Below are 15,830 nucleotides of genomic sequence, written 5' to 3'. Positions count from 1 at the left end.
AATCGTACAAACATTAAGAAATCTGTTTAATCAGTGTCTACATAAAGGAGAAATACCCGACGAATGGAACGAAAGTCTTACAATCCTGCTATTTAAGAAAGGCGACAGAAAGGACATAAAAAATTACAGACCCATCTCACTGCTGTCGCAAACGTATAAACTATTCATGAGGATTATCAACAACAGGCTAACACACAAATTTGACTCATATTAACCAGTAGAGCAGGCAGGATTCTGAAAGGGATATAGCACCACTGACCATCTTCTAACAATTAGGACACTAATAGAAAAAGCTAACGAATACCATATAGATCTGCACTTAGCGTTCGTTGACTACGAAAAAGCATTTGACAGCGTGGAAATGTGGGCAATAGAAAAAGCTATAAACAACTGTAGAATAGATTCCAGATACAGAATGCTAATACATAATATATATAAGAAAGCAACAATGACAGTACAATTGGAAGAAACCACAAAACCCATACCAATTAACAGAGGAGTGCGACAGGGAGATGTTATTTCTCCTAAACTATTTGCATTAGCACTGGAAGATGTTTTCAAAAGAATGGAATGGACAAACCTGGGAATAAACATAAATGGAAAGAAACTAAACCACCTAAGATATGCAGACGATGTAGTAGTCATAGCATCAAGTTTTGAAGAACTACAAACCATGCTAACCGAACTAGCAAATGAATCCGAACAAATAGGTCTAAAAATGAGTTTTGTCAAAACAAAACAATGATAAACACACAAGACAATAGAAACGTAAAACTAAACGACACCACAATAGAAGCGGTTAATGATTATATATATTTGGGACAGATGATAAAAATAAATAAGGAAAACCAAACAGCGGGGGTAAAAAGAAGGGTTTGACCAGTGTATACTCCCAATTCTCACATACGCATGCCAAACATGGACCTTGACCAAGGCAAACATGGATAAAATAATGAAAGCACAAAAAGCCATGGAGAGAGCAATGTTAAGAGTAAAATTGACAGACAAAAAGCAAAACAACTGGGTCAGAAATAGAACAATAGTCAAAGACGCAGGCCAACATATAGCCAGGCTAAAATGGAGCTTCGCAGGTCATAACGCTAGACAAACGGACAATAGGTGGAATAGTACGATATAACAATGGAGACCATGGACACGAAAGAGAGCAAGAGGACGACCCCAGATGAGATGGGGAGACAACATTAAAAAGATAGGAAGAACGCACTGGAAACAGAAAGCACTAAACAGAAGCGAATGGAGGAAACTGGGGGAAGCCTATGTTCAAAATTGGACGAATTAAAGGGCAAAAGAAGAAGAAGAACACAAATAAGAAGATTAGAATCTACTGATACTACGGAGTTTATTATTGCGAGTCCTATAAACTAGATGGGATGATAATATCATACTAAAATTGAAATGGTTCAAACCTAATGTATCTATTTAAATTCAATATCATGGGTGCATGATATATTGACCTACTTTTTTCTGATAGTGTGTAGAATTATTTCCGCTTGGAGATAAGACAATATTTACAATACAATAATTAAAGCGTATATTGTTATATGGTTATATTCTCTTATGATTAATTATGTTATAGGTTACAAGCTGTTTTATTATTCTTCTATGTGGAAATATCGCTGGAGTTTGTACTCATTACCCCAGGGAAGTTGCACAGAGAAAAGCCTTTTTAGAAACACGTCAATGTATTGAAGCTAGACTAAAAATTCAAAGAGAAAACCAACAACAGGTAAGGAATATCATAATTCTTGATAAAAAATATATCTTTTAGGTACTATCAGATGTAATCTATACTTTTTTTATTGTACAAAAAATAGTGGACAAAAATCTTATCAGAAATTTAAAGCAAAACTAAACAAGCATATTAAGAAGCCTTTTCACGCTAGGCATTTTGCAAAGGTATATTTTGATTGGGGTTAGATATGTCAAGTTACAAAATAACTTAGTACTATCGTTTAATACTGGTCTGGAGCAGATATTATGAAAGACGATACGGCAGTTGTTCAAATTGATCTTTGCAGATACCTACATAAAATTATTCAAGAATTACTTTTTATACTAGGTTTCTTATTTACTCACAGAAACTAGTATCGCAAAATTAAGCCGCTTAGCCATAGAAACCGCAACAAGGATAACTGATACATTTCTTTGGAACATTATTTACTAACAATTTTTTAAGTTTTTCATTTTCAGTTGAATTAGGGTATTTGTTGTGTTTAAAAATGGTTTTTCATATTACTTAAACTTTTGGTCTTTGTTTGTACATTTCACTGAAATTCTTATATTCAAACGTAATTGTTAAACTAGAATTCAAACAATTAGATGTGCATGTCATAGATTTAACCTTTAGTTACTCACAAATCAAGTTATAACATAAGTACACGTGTGGCGTACATTATACACCAAAAGAGAGTACTCTTAAAAACAGCGGTTTGGTTTATTTTTTTTTTTTAAGAAATACACTTAAGGTGATACAGTAGCGATCAACAGGTAGCCAAAACGCGTTCCAAGATTGCGACTGTAATTTTGAATATTTTTTAGAGATATTTGGCACACGTATTCGTAATATAATAAAGAATGGCGGTGCAGAGCCCAATTTGAAAAATATATTAATATGTGGAAATTACTCTGTAGTTAAATACAATATTAAAAAAACGAGCCTGTACCGCCATTAAGAAGAACAAAAAAATACACTTTCTTCAAATAAACTTTTTTATCCGATGCCTAGATTTTGTGTCATTTTGGAACTACTAATGAAATAAAAAATTTTAGTAGTTCCAAAGTGACAGAAAATCTAGGCATCGGATAAAAAAGTTTATTTGAAGAAAGTGTATTTTTTTGTTCTTCTTAATGGCGGTACAGGCTCGTTTTTTTAATATTGTATTTAACTACAGAGTAATTTCCACATATTAATATATTTTTCAAATTGGGCTCTGTACCGCCATTCTTTATTATATTACGAATACGTCTGCCTAATATCTCGAAAAAATATTCAAAATTACAGCCGCTATCTTGGAACGCGTTTTCGCTACCTGTTGATCGCTACTGTTTCCTCTTAATTGTTTGTTTTGTGTATAAAACTTATTCGACATAAGCGAGTGCTTGAAATTACTTCTCAGTAAGTCGATTGGGATTTCCAACTCCCTGATCCCATGAAAAATAAAATTACTAATAAAAAAAATTTATCTACATGAGAAAAAGTATTGTTTATAAAGAAAATGGTATATTGTATAAAATGTAAAAAATACATATTTCTCACGAGCCGCAAATCAAGCGAGAGAGAAATATATCATTTTCTAACCTGTAGTACACTGTAATTTTCTTAGTATATGTACGTATCTGTACTAGATACGTTTCTGTTAAGAGGTCAAACTTCAAAATTAAACAATTCAGGTGCTTTTAGGTATATTATATGCCTAAATTGAAATAAAATACATATGCATATTTGTAGGTATTTAATATTTTTAACGTGTATAAATTATAAATAAACACGTGCATTAAGTTCGTATTAATCTGTACATTATTTCTGTTATTGGTAGAGCTCGGGAAATATGCACTTAAAAATTCATAAAATATGCATGCAAATATGCACCAAAAACAGTTGAAATATGCACTAAAATATGCTTTTATGAATTTAATGCATATAAATAAAAACGCAGCAGTAATCCCTTTATAAAGTATTTCATTTACTTTATACTAAAGTCACAAAAGAGGTTTATTGAAATTTCTATTACCTACGTTACCTACTTCCTACATCATTATATTCATTTATTCTTTATATTCATCATCATCATCGGTATTTATTATATTATTATCTATTACAGTTAAAATTATTATATTATTAAACGTTTTTCTAAATTTTCTAGGGAAAAACTGTGCCGCCTTTCAGATAATAATTTTTTATGTGGAAAAACTTTCTACTTCAAATGACGTTAAAGGAGCAAACATAAAATATTGTATAATTGAAAGTTTTACCTGTAAAATTAAATTATCAGTAGATAGTAATTGCACAAGAGCTCTAAAATTATCGAAGTTTTCCCGAGTGACACTTTGACAGTGAAATTATGTCAAAGTGTCACGAGGGCAAAAATTCGATAATAGTTTTAGAGATCGAGTGCAATTTGTTGCGATTATTTCATGAATAAAACTGTTTGAAATTTTATTGTAATTTATTTATGTAAGTACAAATTAGTACAATTAAACACACAGTTGCTATAAATATTTGAAGGTTGAAAGTCATCACTTTTATAACTTTTAAAACATTAATTGTCATTATGTCACTGAATGTATTTTTTCGTAGTAACGAAGAGCGTCTGACGTAATATACTTGACGACGAGATATTATCAAAAATTATCACTTTAATTTTTATTTCTGTAGCTGTCTATTGGTCAGAATCTCTTATGAATGAAATAATCTTCACAATTCCCCATCTTAAGCACTTAAGCGCAAAATTTCGCCTGTCAAAATGTTTAATGTGTTTTAAATGAATTCATTTTTTTCGAATCCTGAGAAGACTGACACATATTTTTCAAAATTTTAAACCTAGAATGAAAGATTACATTATTACTCAAGCCAGAAAGTTCCTGAATGCTTTTATAATGTTTATTTTAAATAAGTTACAGGGGTGAAAATAAAAGAGAAAATTTAGTGTGATTTTTAGTTGCAAATATTTCCTTCAAAAGAAACTTTTTTTTATTCTAAGGAACTTTAGTCCTTCGGTAATAAGGTAATCTTCCATTCTGCGTTTCAATTTTCCAAAAATACTTATCAGTTTTCTCTGGATTCGAAAAAAATAAATACATTTAAAACACATTGAAAATTTTGACAGGCGACATTTTGCGCCTTTCCCCTTAATAATATTTTTATTTGAATTATTTTTTGATATTCCTCATTTTTCTTTAAGACCGTGCAGAATTTTTGATAGACATCCTTTGTTGGTTTCCCCAAGGCATTTAGGCTTTTCATCTAATGAATAGGTAATTTGAATACTTTCGTCTAATGAAATATTTTGCTTTTCTAATTTAGTAATTGATTCAGCAATATTTACAAAAATGGTTTGAATATGTGCCAAAATACTTTTTAATAACGTTTTTTAATAACCGCATATTTTTTTAGAGCACAATTCCCTCAAAATTATCGGTTAGGAAATTTACAGAATTTGACCATGTTACCCATCTAGAGTTAACACAGATACCTCGCTACATTGCATTACTTATGTCCTCAGATGTTTGTCAATATTGCGATATATCTGAAAATATGCACTTTTAATAAATGCATATGCATTTATACAATTTATCCAAAATATGCAAATATGCACTTAATATGCATTTTGCATATTTCCCGAGCTCTAGTTATTGGTATATTGCAATTGATTGTTCGCTGCAGTGTGCGATGATACTACTCTTGCCCTGTTTTTACTGCTAATTAACTCTTTATATACCGTGCATCCTTTGTAATTTGCAGTGTGTGCTCCATTGCATAGAGCGCATATGGCAGGTGTGTCCCTAGGTTTTTTACAATCGGCTGACATATGGTTGCCTCCACATTTGACACAGTGATAAGGTCTATTTCAGTATGTCTTAGAGTGTCCATACAATCGGCATCTAGTGCACTGGACAATATTATTCTTTTTATACGGTGGCTCGACAACTATGTTCGCGTTGTTTATAAATTGAATTTCATATATTTTTTTATTATTTTGATTAGGTTCTATATCGACGTAGAACATCATTAGAGGGTCCTTACTTACTCTGTGTTTTATATTTACAATGTTGCGTACTAAATGTCCATGTTTTCTATTTCACTTTTTATGATATTAATGGGCACTGTATGATGTAGATTACGAATTACAACTCTGTATGCTCTATTCTCTTTCATTTGGTATGTATGATGCACAATTTTTTTACTGTTTAAATGTCTTACCAGTTTTCGGTATGTTTCACAGTCTCGGGAATTTCATTTTATTGTTTGGTTCTGTAATGCTGTGCAATAGTATGTGTCTGCCGTTGTTACTTCCGATAGGTTATTAACCATTTTATTGTAGTCAGTGACACCATATATAAAAATTGGTGGGGGTTTCGAGACTGCTGGAGTTTCGTTGGTATTTTCTGTACTGTTATTGTTGTCTTTTTCATTATAATTTTGTAGAACTGGGAATTTATTTCTGGTTACTACTGTGTCTTCGTTTTCTGTTGGTGTCGGGGGATTTATTTTACGTTTTTTTTTATTATGTTGTACAGTTTGCCATTCGTGGATGTCCGATGACTCAATGTCGCTGATTTCCCCTGAAGATTCTTCACTTTATAATGTTTGTGTCATCTCAATAGAATCGGAAGCTTTATTTTGAGGTGTAGCTAATGTGGGATTTATTGTAGGATTATATTGACAGTTTGAGGAAGATTGTGATACTACTTCGTTAGGAACATAATATATAGTTGTTGGTGTGTTGTTTAAAATTTTTGTTGAATTTGGTTGTAAATTTTGTGGAAAAAGGACATTTGGGCATTCTGGTTGAATTTGCTGTTGCTGATATTGAACATGTATAGGTTGACCATTTACAGTAGCAATATAAAAAGGAACACTCACCGATAAATCTGGTGGAGCACTCATTTTAACAGTTAAATCCGAATATTTTAATTTTTAAATAGTTTATAAATAGTATATCCACTTAATACACGATAATGACGGTAAAAAACGAGGCCGGAGCCCGTTTCCTATCACACTATATACTTTCGCCTAATTCGTATCGATGTTTACAGGTCGAGAGTCAAATGAATACTATCACAAAAGAGTGAGAATAAATTGAAAATAATGCGACAGTTTTTCGAAAATTTTTTGTCTGTCAATAGACACGAGAGCCCGCAGGGCTCGAGTGGCTATTGCCCAATGACAACAAATTTGAGTAAAAATGAAGCATTATTTTCATATTTATTCTTATTGTCGTGTGATATTCGTAAGATTATTTTTTAATACGTATATTATGGATAAATAGTATATCCACTTAATACACGATAATGACGGTAAAAAACGAGGCCGGAGCCCGTTTCCTATCACACTATATACTTTCACCTAATTCGTATCGATGTTTACAGGTCGAGAGTCAAATGAATACTATCACAAAAGAGTGAGAATAAATTGAAAATAATGCGACAGTTTTTCGAAAATTTTTTGTCTGTCAATAGACACGAGAGCCCGCAGGGCTCGAGTGGCTATTGCCCAATGACAACAAATTTGAGTAAAAATGAAGCATTATTTTCATATTTATTCTTATTGTCGTGTGATATTCGTAAGATTATTTTTTAATACGTATATTATGGATATTTTCTTAAATGTGACATTTGTCAAAACTAGGAAACTGGTTGCCATTAAACAGAAACAACCTACTTAAAAAATTCTATCGGTAATTTTCTACAGTAGATAATCCTCAGTTTAATTTTAATCTGATTGGACATAATTAAACACGTGATCAAATATCTTACTATACGATTGGAAGTTAAAATCATCAAAAAATTATCGCTGTAATTTTTATTTCTCTAGCTTTCTATTGGTCAGAATCTCCTATGAATGAAATAATCTTCTATATTGGCATACCGCATATGGAACCGCATATTTTATATTGGTCGTAAGCAAAATGTAATTTTTTTATATTGTCTTTAATCTTAAAATCATTCTCATTTTTTTTTATCAAAGTTCACTAAAACAATGTTAAAACACAAGAATTTAATTTTATCCTTTCTCTTCAATCAGTTTATGCATATCGTATAGAAGTTACGAAGTCCTTTGTTTGCTTAGGTCCCTTTCACAACAATAAATTTTCTCAACAGGTGCAGGATAGACCCTTTGCTATGTTTAGAATCTACAAGGATATCGGGCATAGAAATCGGCCCCACGAGCCAGTTTCCATGCCCTCAGGAATTTCTCAAGCGGCTCTAAAGGTTTTCAGACTAAATTTGATAAAGATGGATAAGTTTATTGCTGCTCAAATTAACATGTTGATCCTTGCTCTACACGATCTTAAAGATATAAAAATTCGATTTATTTTGAAGTTTCTTTTGTATATATTTTGCTTTCTAACAAAATTATGATTTTGAACTAAACGGAATGAATTCAAAGAGAGTGCTATATGTTAATTTTAAAATAATGTTTGGTAATTTAATGACATTTTTAAGACCAAATAAAATAAGAACATTGAGATTTTGTAGGCACAAACATTATAATTATGTTATAAGTAAAATGCTGTAAAATTAAATGAAATGAAAGTGCACAAGATAAAGAATAGTAATATTTTGTATTTTGACAACGGCACCCGATTTGGGCGTCGAAACGTTAATAAAATAATTTTTTTCATTTTAATTGTGGCTTATTTCCCATATAAATAATTAATCATAAAAATGCCACAAGGAAATAGCTTCAGAACAACATTAAGATAAAGAATTTTACTCATAGTCCAGAAAGCCACTACGCGTCCGCTAGGAAAATATACTGATTCAGATTTTTAGCACATTTTTACTCAAAAAGGACCCCTTTTAACAAATTTGCATGTTGTCAAGTCCAAAAGTGGGTCAAAAATTTTTTAGACTTTTTTTTTGTTTTTTAATAAAATTATTTTTTTTACATCGAACAAATTTTTTTTATTTTTTTTTGGTCATTTCAAATAGAAAAGGCCTTTGGTGACTTTTATCTAAAAGTTATGTTTTTTGACATATTATAAGCGATTAAAAATTTTAAAATTGCGAAATGGGCAATTTTTAACCCTCATAAACTATGTGAAAAACTGAAAATTTCAAATTTCAATGTTGACAAGGTAGGTAGATATTCTTTAAACAAATTCAGATTCATGAAATCCCGAAGTAGACCAGGGGCGCTATTTTTGACCACTCGTAAGTACAAATGTCATTCGCAAGATTGAACGATGTAAACGAAATAGAGTTTTTCGTATTCTTGCGAACGTTCCAAACTCGCTACGTGTGCTTGTAATCATTTGCATCGTCTTCGCAAGTGAAGATTGTAACGTTTTATGTTTATTTTTAAATGAAATTTGGAAATTGTATTATAATATATTTAATTGTTGCTGTGATTTTATGTAGAATAATAATTGGTGCGATAACCCAAGTAGCAATTTGTCCACGCGACAACGTTGTCTACCGCGTGGCAACGTTTTCTTACAACGTTGTTATTGCCTAGAAGACGACCCTATTCTGCACTGATTTGGTGGACGATTTTTGAGTTGTCTTGACGTCGCCAAGGGAACCTCCTGTTTAAGCAACATCGTTTCGTAAACGTTGCATAAGACAACTGAAGCGACTATAAAAAGCACCTGCGCGTGCAATGGTTGCTCAAGGAGTCAGACTAGTTATGTTTTTTACCTATATTTTTAACACCTGTATGGTGAATGCGAAAACCAAAAAGTAAACTGTTTTGACATCGTATTGGGTATTTAAATTTATATAAATACATAAAGGACTTATTACCTGATGTGAAATTTATAAACGCATCTCAGATTACCGTCAAATATGGATATTTCACCTTTAAAAAACACACGCGCTCCCTTTTTTATGACATTTTTAATAAAAAATATGCAAATTTAAAAAATGAAATTTTAATATAAAAGTCAAAATTTATGTTAAAGATGTTCTGTATAAATTTAATGTATTGATGGTGCTTTTAAAGGTATCAGAAAATGCCTGCATTTTTTATATTCTGTGTTTTCATTTTCTTTACATCCCAAAAATCTCAAGTAAAACCAAAATGGCGCATTAAACAATATTACCAATATTACTAAAAAAATACCTTATTGCCAATCTTAGACGGATAAGACAACTTAGAAGTCCAATCGCCAACCAAACACGGCCGCGCCGACTATCAAAACCATTTTAGAACGCACCCTCTTATTGGGAGACAGAGGTCATGTGACCAGTGTCAAAAGTGTATCATTCTCATTAACAGTGTTGCCACATTTAGTATATTTCTACTTTTTTGGTAGATTTTTGATATTTTTTAAAAAATTCTAGTAGGCAATATTTTTTAGTACATTTTTGGTATATTTCAACAGAATTTGATCCATTTTTTTCGAATCATCAGGAAACCATAGTAAGTATTTTTGAAAATTTCAAACGCAGAATGAAAGATGCATTATTTAGAAAAACCGAAACGTTTCTTCTGAACGAGATATTTGGAATTAAATGTCACACTAAATTTTTTCTTTTTTTTCATCCCTGTAACGTATTAAAATAAACATTATAGAAGTTTTCAGGGACTTTCAGTCCTCGGTAATAACGTAATCTTTCTTTGTGCGTTTAAATTTTTCAAAAATACTTATTAATTTTCTAAGGATTCGCAAAAAATGAAAACATTTAAAATACATTGAACATTTTAACAGACGACATTTTGCGCCTATCCCCTTAAGTTAGCTGTTGTTTTTATTATAAAAAATCCCAAATATATCCCGAAAATCCTTAAGTATATTTTAGTTTTTGATTTAGTAGATTTTAGCTAAAAAATGGTAATTACCAGTTGGTGGTTTGGAATAATTAGGTTTCCAATTTTGTGGAATTCCTCTTGGGACATTTAGGACGGATGTGCATATCACTGTATTACTGTATTTACATGGCCTAAAAAGAATCTATTGATTTTGTGAAAACAAAACTACTGAAAGAGTAAAAACTGACCTGGCAACCCTGTCTACCAAAAGGTTATCAAATCTCAAATCTACTGATAAAACAATGGAATGGAAACCAGCTATTAAAAAAACAAATAAACAGGTTGTTAAATAAATCGAAAATTTCCATCAAAATAAAGTATATAGTAATAAGAGAAAAATAAAGTTATAAAGTAAATTCTTTTTCTCCTCTGGAAGTTGCCGCAAAAGTGTCACACCTCTAGAACAACACAGGGTCGTGACGTGACACAGACAACTACTCAACTACAGAGTCGGCCAGGGCGTAAATTAGTTTAGCATTATAACATTTTTAAGTCGTTCCGATTGTTGAAAAAACTGAACTGTGATATATAGTTGTCACAATGGTAATAAATTAGTTGCCCGTATAACTGTGGTATAACTACAGGTTGTAACATCGTAATGTCAGTCGGGGTAGGGGACGTTGGTCGAAACAACTGGAAATGCTCTCGGGCAACGTTGTAGACAGTGCATTTGTTTGTACTGACAACCAATGCGTCGAAAAATTGCTACTTGGGAAGTTGTTATATAATTTTATTCATTCATTAATACCAAATACATTTTTTAATTTTCCAGGTAAAGTTAAAGTCATTTTTAAGAAGAAAATTTCTTTTGAGTAAAAGCATTTGAAAATTTTGCACTTAGCAAATTAGGATTTTTTTCATAAATTCCAGCAATAATTTTTTTTCTCGTTTGGCATTGGTTGTTCGTTTTGCTTTATCTGATGTTATTTCCTTTTTCAAAATACCAATATAAACAATATTTAACTGTGTAACGTCGTGTAACCACGTGTAACAAAAACGATAAATAAATAATCGAACCCTAAGGAACCCTAACTTTCCCTAACCCTATTCTGAATTCCTACAGCACAGCAGTGAAGATAGACGTTTTAGATATTTACAGTGTTGCTAAATGTATTTAGACGTCAACAATGCGAACGGTCGCAGGTTCCTGCGAACGGTGGTCAAGAATACCATTTTTAGGAAATGTTCGCAAATCAATCCTTATCCTTCGCAACTTACGTATACGCGCTAATTGCGAGTGATGTCCAGAATAGCGAGCCAGGGAGGATCTGTTTTGAGGTGAATGTGAGAGGTGGCATTTGGATTTTTGCAGATAAAATTAAGTGACAACTTCAGTAATAATAATTGACTTACGCTCCTTCTCAAATATACCCGGAACATTAATAAAAAAATTAAAATATTTAAAAATTTCGAAGAACATCGATTTTTTTCAACTTTCATTGCTTATAACTTTAAAACAGTTCATTTTGGAACAAAGTCGTAGAAAAATAAAATAAAGATAATTGAATTTTGCATAATATACGACTGGTTTAAAATGTATTAAATTATTACCCTTTCTGCAAAATAGCAAATAATATAAAATAAGGGGGCAAAATAAGCCTGTTTTTTTCAATGTTTTTCAACCACTTTAGTTGCACTTATAACCTTCGTAAGTCGCTTAGAAAATTCTTACAACATACTTAATCCGTTCACCGAATTTCATTAAAATCGGTATAATAGATTTTGCATAATAATTTTGCCATCTAAATTCTTTTAAAAAAGTTAAAATTTTTTAAAAACTTTCAGAACAAAAAGTAGACCATTTAGAAGTTTGCTAATTTTTTTACATATCAATAGGCGCTTTACTTATCTAATACACTTTACAAAATTAAAATCGGATTATTTAAGCGGCCTCAGCACTGTTTTAAAATTATAAACAATTTTTTGGCTTATAAACAAATATAGTGAGGACGTTTGAGTTGGAATAAATTCATTTTCTCGAGAACGGGCGACTGTGGAGGTAAATCCCGAAACAGGTCGATTTTTATATTTAAATTATAATTTTATGGCATATATATCATACTAGTGACCTCATCCATCTCGGTGTGATGACGTAATCGATGATTTTTTTTAAATGAGAATAGGGGTCGTGTGCTAGCTTATTCGAAAAGTTGTTCAATTATCTATTCATTAATATAGAGATTAACATATATATTTAAGCAGGGTGTCGAAATTTTTTTTTAATTAATTGAGACAAAAAGAGGAAAGTCTATAATTTATTTAATTCGAAATACATTTTACAGTTGTCCTAAAACAGAAAAATGTTTATTTGATAAATAACTGAAAAATGAATTTATTCCAAGTCAAACATCCTCACTGTATTTGTTTATAAACCAAAAAATTGTTTATAATTTTAAAAAACAGTGTTGAGGCCGCCTATATAATGCAATTTTAGTTATGTAAAGTGCATTAGATAGGTAGAGCGCCTATTTGTATGTAAAAAAATTAGCAAACTTCTATTGTATTTATTGCTATTTTGCAGAAAGTTGAATAATTTAAGACATTCTTAACCGGACGAATATGATACAAAATTCAATTATCTTTATTTTACTTTCCCACGACTTTTTTCCAAAATGAATCGTTTTAAAGTTATAAGCAAAGAAAATAGAAAAAATCGATGTTTTTCGAAATTTTTATATATTTTAAATTTTTTGTTAATGTTGCGGGCATATTTAAGGAGGAGCATAAGTAAATTATTATTATCGAAGCTGTCACCTAACTTTATCAGCAAAAATCCGAATGCCACCTCGCACATCCAAAAATAGACTTTTTTTCAGAGATCCGCCCTAGTCTAAAGAGGTTTTTACAATACAATATCGACAACCCTTTTGTTTTTTAATTGCTAATCAAGCGGGGCGACACTATTTTCAACCGTTGCATGTATGTAATAGGCGTAAATATATGTGCGGAAAAATATTCTCATTAAAATTTTTCCACCATCTTGCTTGAAAAGGTCTCCATTTAACAAATTTTCATGTTGCCTGTATCAAAAGGCTGTCAAAAATTTTTTAAACGTTTTCTTTTGTTTTTTCCTAAAACTAATTTTTTTGCATCGGACAAATATTTTTTAGGTTTTTTGTATCATTCCAAATAGAAAATGTTTTCCGATTACATCTACATGCAACGGTTGAAAATAGTGTCGCGTCCGCTTGATTAGCAATTAAAATACAAAGGGGTTTTCGATACTGTATTGCAAAAAGCTCTTCGGGATTTCATCAATCGATGATCATAAAATATCTACGTACCTTGATAACATTGAAATTGTTGGTTTTTCGCATTTTTTGAGGGTTAAAATGGACGATTTTTCAATTTTTAAATTTTTAATCGCTTATATCTCGAAAACTATCATATTTAGAGAAAAGTCCCTTGGAATCTTTTCTATTTGAAATGATCCCAAAGATCTAAAAAATATTTGTCCAATGCAAAAAAATAGTTTTAAGAAAAAAAAAAGCATTTAAAAAAATTTTTCGACAGCCTTTTGATACAGGTAACATGAAAATTTGTTAAAAGGAGACCTTTTCAAGCAAGATGGTAGAAAAAAATTGAATGAGAATATTTTTCCGCACTTATATTTACGCACATGCAAGTAATACAAACAGCGACATTGGAGATATGATGAAGAGTTTCTTTAACGAATTCAAAGCTATGTTTTCGCAACTAATAAATCAAAATAGTGTTATCTTAAACATGCTTTCCACAGTAATAAATAAATTCAGTAATGGAAATTAAGTCACTACGAATTGCACAATGGAATGCCAACGGCCTTGGCAACCATAAAACAGAAGTTATTAACTTTCTTCAATATAACAACATTGATGTTGTACTCGTATCGGAAACCTACTTCACTGACAGAACGATGTTCAAGATCCCGCATTATTCTATTTACAACACCAACCACCCTGATGGAACAGCACACGGTGGCGCTGCTATTATTGTACGGAACACCATACCACACTATGAGGAAACAATGTATCAGACAGAAAAAATACAAGCTGCAGTAATCTGTATCAGCCCTCAACCATGGTACTTTAACATTGCGACAATGTACAGCCCTCCAAGGCATAATATCACCAAATCACCACAGCAGAATATGAAGACTTCTTTAAACATCTATCAAAAAAATTCTTAATTGGAGGTGACTGGAATGCCAAGCATACAGACTGGGGGTCGAGGCTATGTACGACAAAGGGAAAAAATCTTAGACAAGCCATAGCTAACACAAACAGCTCTTACTTATCTACAGGGCAACCTACCTATTGGCCAACAGATCCAAATAGAACCCCAGATCTGTTAGACTTCTTTATTCTTCATAGCATGGCCTTAAATTATTTTGACATACAACCATCCTGGGATCTGTCCACTGACCATACCCCCATAATAGTGAGCGGCCGTGGAGTAACGGCATAAACGCTGGCCTCATACGCCAGTGCACGTGGGTTCGAGCCCTGCCAAAGACAAACCATTTTCATTTCCAATAATGACACGAGCCGTCTCACCGTGCCTCGGAGAGCACGTAAAGCCGTCGGTCCCCCTGGGCTAGTGTACATCGGCACTAGTTACTTAAAACAGGGTTAAAAATGTAAATGGCGCCGGAACTATCCGAAAGGATCTCCCCGGCAAAAATGCCATACGATATTATTATTATACCCCCATAATTGCCACACTATCTACGCAAATTATAAAACGTCCTAATATCCCTAAGTTGACAACATCAAAGACCAACTGGCATGTATTCAAGTCTTACATGAATGAAAATATAAATTTAAATATAAGATTAAAGCAACCAGACGATATCGATAATGCTGTGCTTCATCTAACCCAAACGATACACGCAGCCGCTGAATTAGCTACACCCCCTCAGAATGACAAAGAACCAAGTGACACCAACATACCCGTTTATATAAAACGTCTTGTTGCACAAAAAAGAAGAGCCAGGCGCATATGGCAAAGAAGTCGCAATCCTATAAAAATAAATAGAATAGATTAACACGGCAACTTAAAACTGCTCTACAAGACGCTAGGAAAAATACATTTGAACTATTCATTAACAGCCTATCAACAGAAGACCACAGCATCTGGAAAGCAACGAAATTATTCAAGAGGCCTACACAGCACACACCACCTCTAAGGAAAGCCGATGGGAGCTGGGGAAAAACTGAACAACAAAAGGCATCAATCTTTGCTGAACATCACGCACACGTTTTTAGTGCACATGAACTTAATAAAAATAATAACGAAGAACAAGTTAAAAACTTCTTAGACACTCCATGCCCAATAATGCTACCAATCAAAT

The 15,830-nt window shown here is 32.1% G+C and overlaps 1 protein-coding gene across 10 annotated transcripts in view; it reads left to right on the top strand.

The window, feature by feature from the left end:
• LOC114330194 (adenylate cyclase type 5) overlaps window positions 1-15,830 on the top strand; it is a 1,795,244-nt gene that overhangs the window by 1,233,722 nt on the left and 545,692 nt on the right. For all 10 annotated transcript variants that reach the window (XM_050641848.1, XM_050641851.1, XM_050641852.1 and 7 more), the window contains one exon: window positions 1,598-1,747. In XM_050641848.1, the coding sequence (XP_050497805.1) occupies window positions 1,598-1,747 (150 nt within the window). The remainder of the gene's footprint in view (window positions 1-1,597; window positions 1,748-15,830) is intronic.

The sequence above is a fragment of the Diabrotica virgifera genome, chromosome 1 (genome assembly GCF_917563875.1).
Source record: "Diabrotica virgifera virgifera chromosome 1, PGI_DIABVI_V3a".
Taxonomy (NCBI): Eukaryota; Metazoa; Arthropoda; class Insecta; order Coleoptera; family Chrysomelidae; genus Diabrotica; species Diabrotica virgifera.
This window is presented reverse-complemented; position numbering and strand designations above follow the sequence as displayed.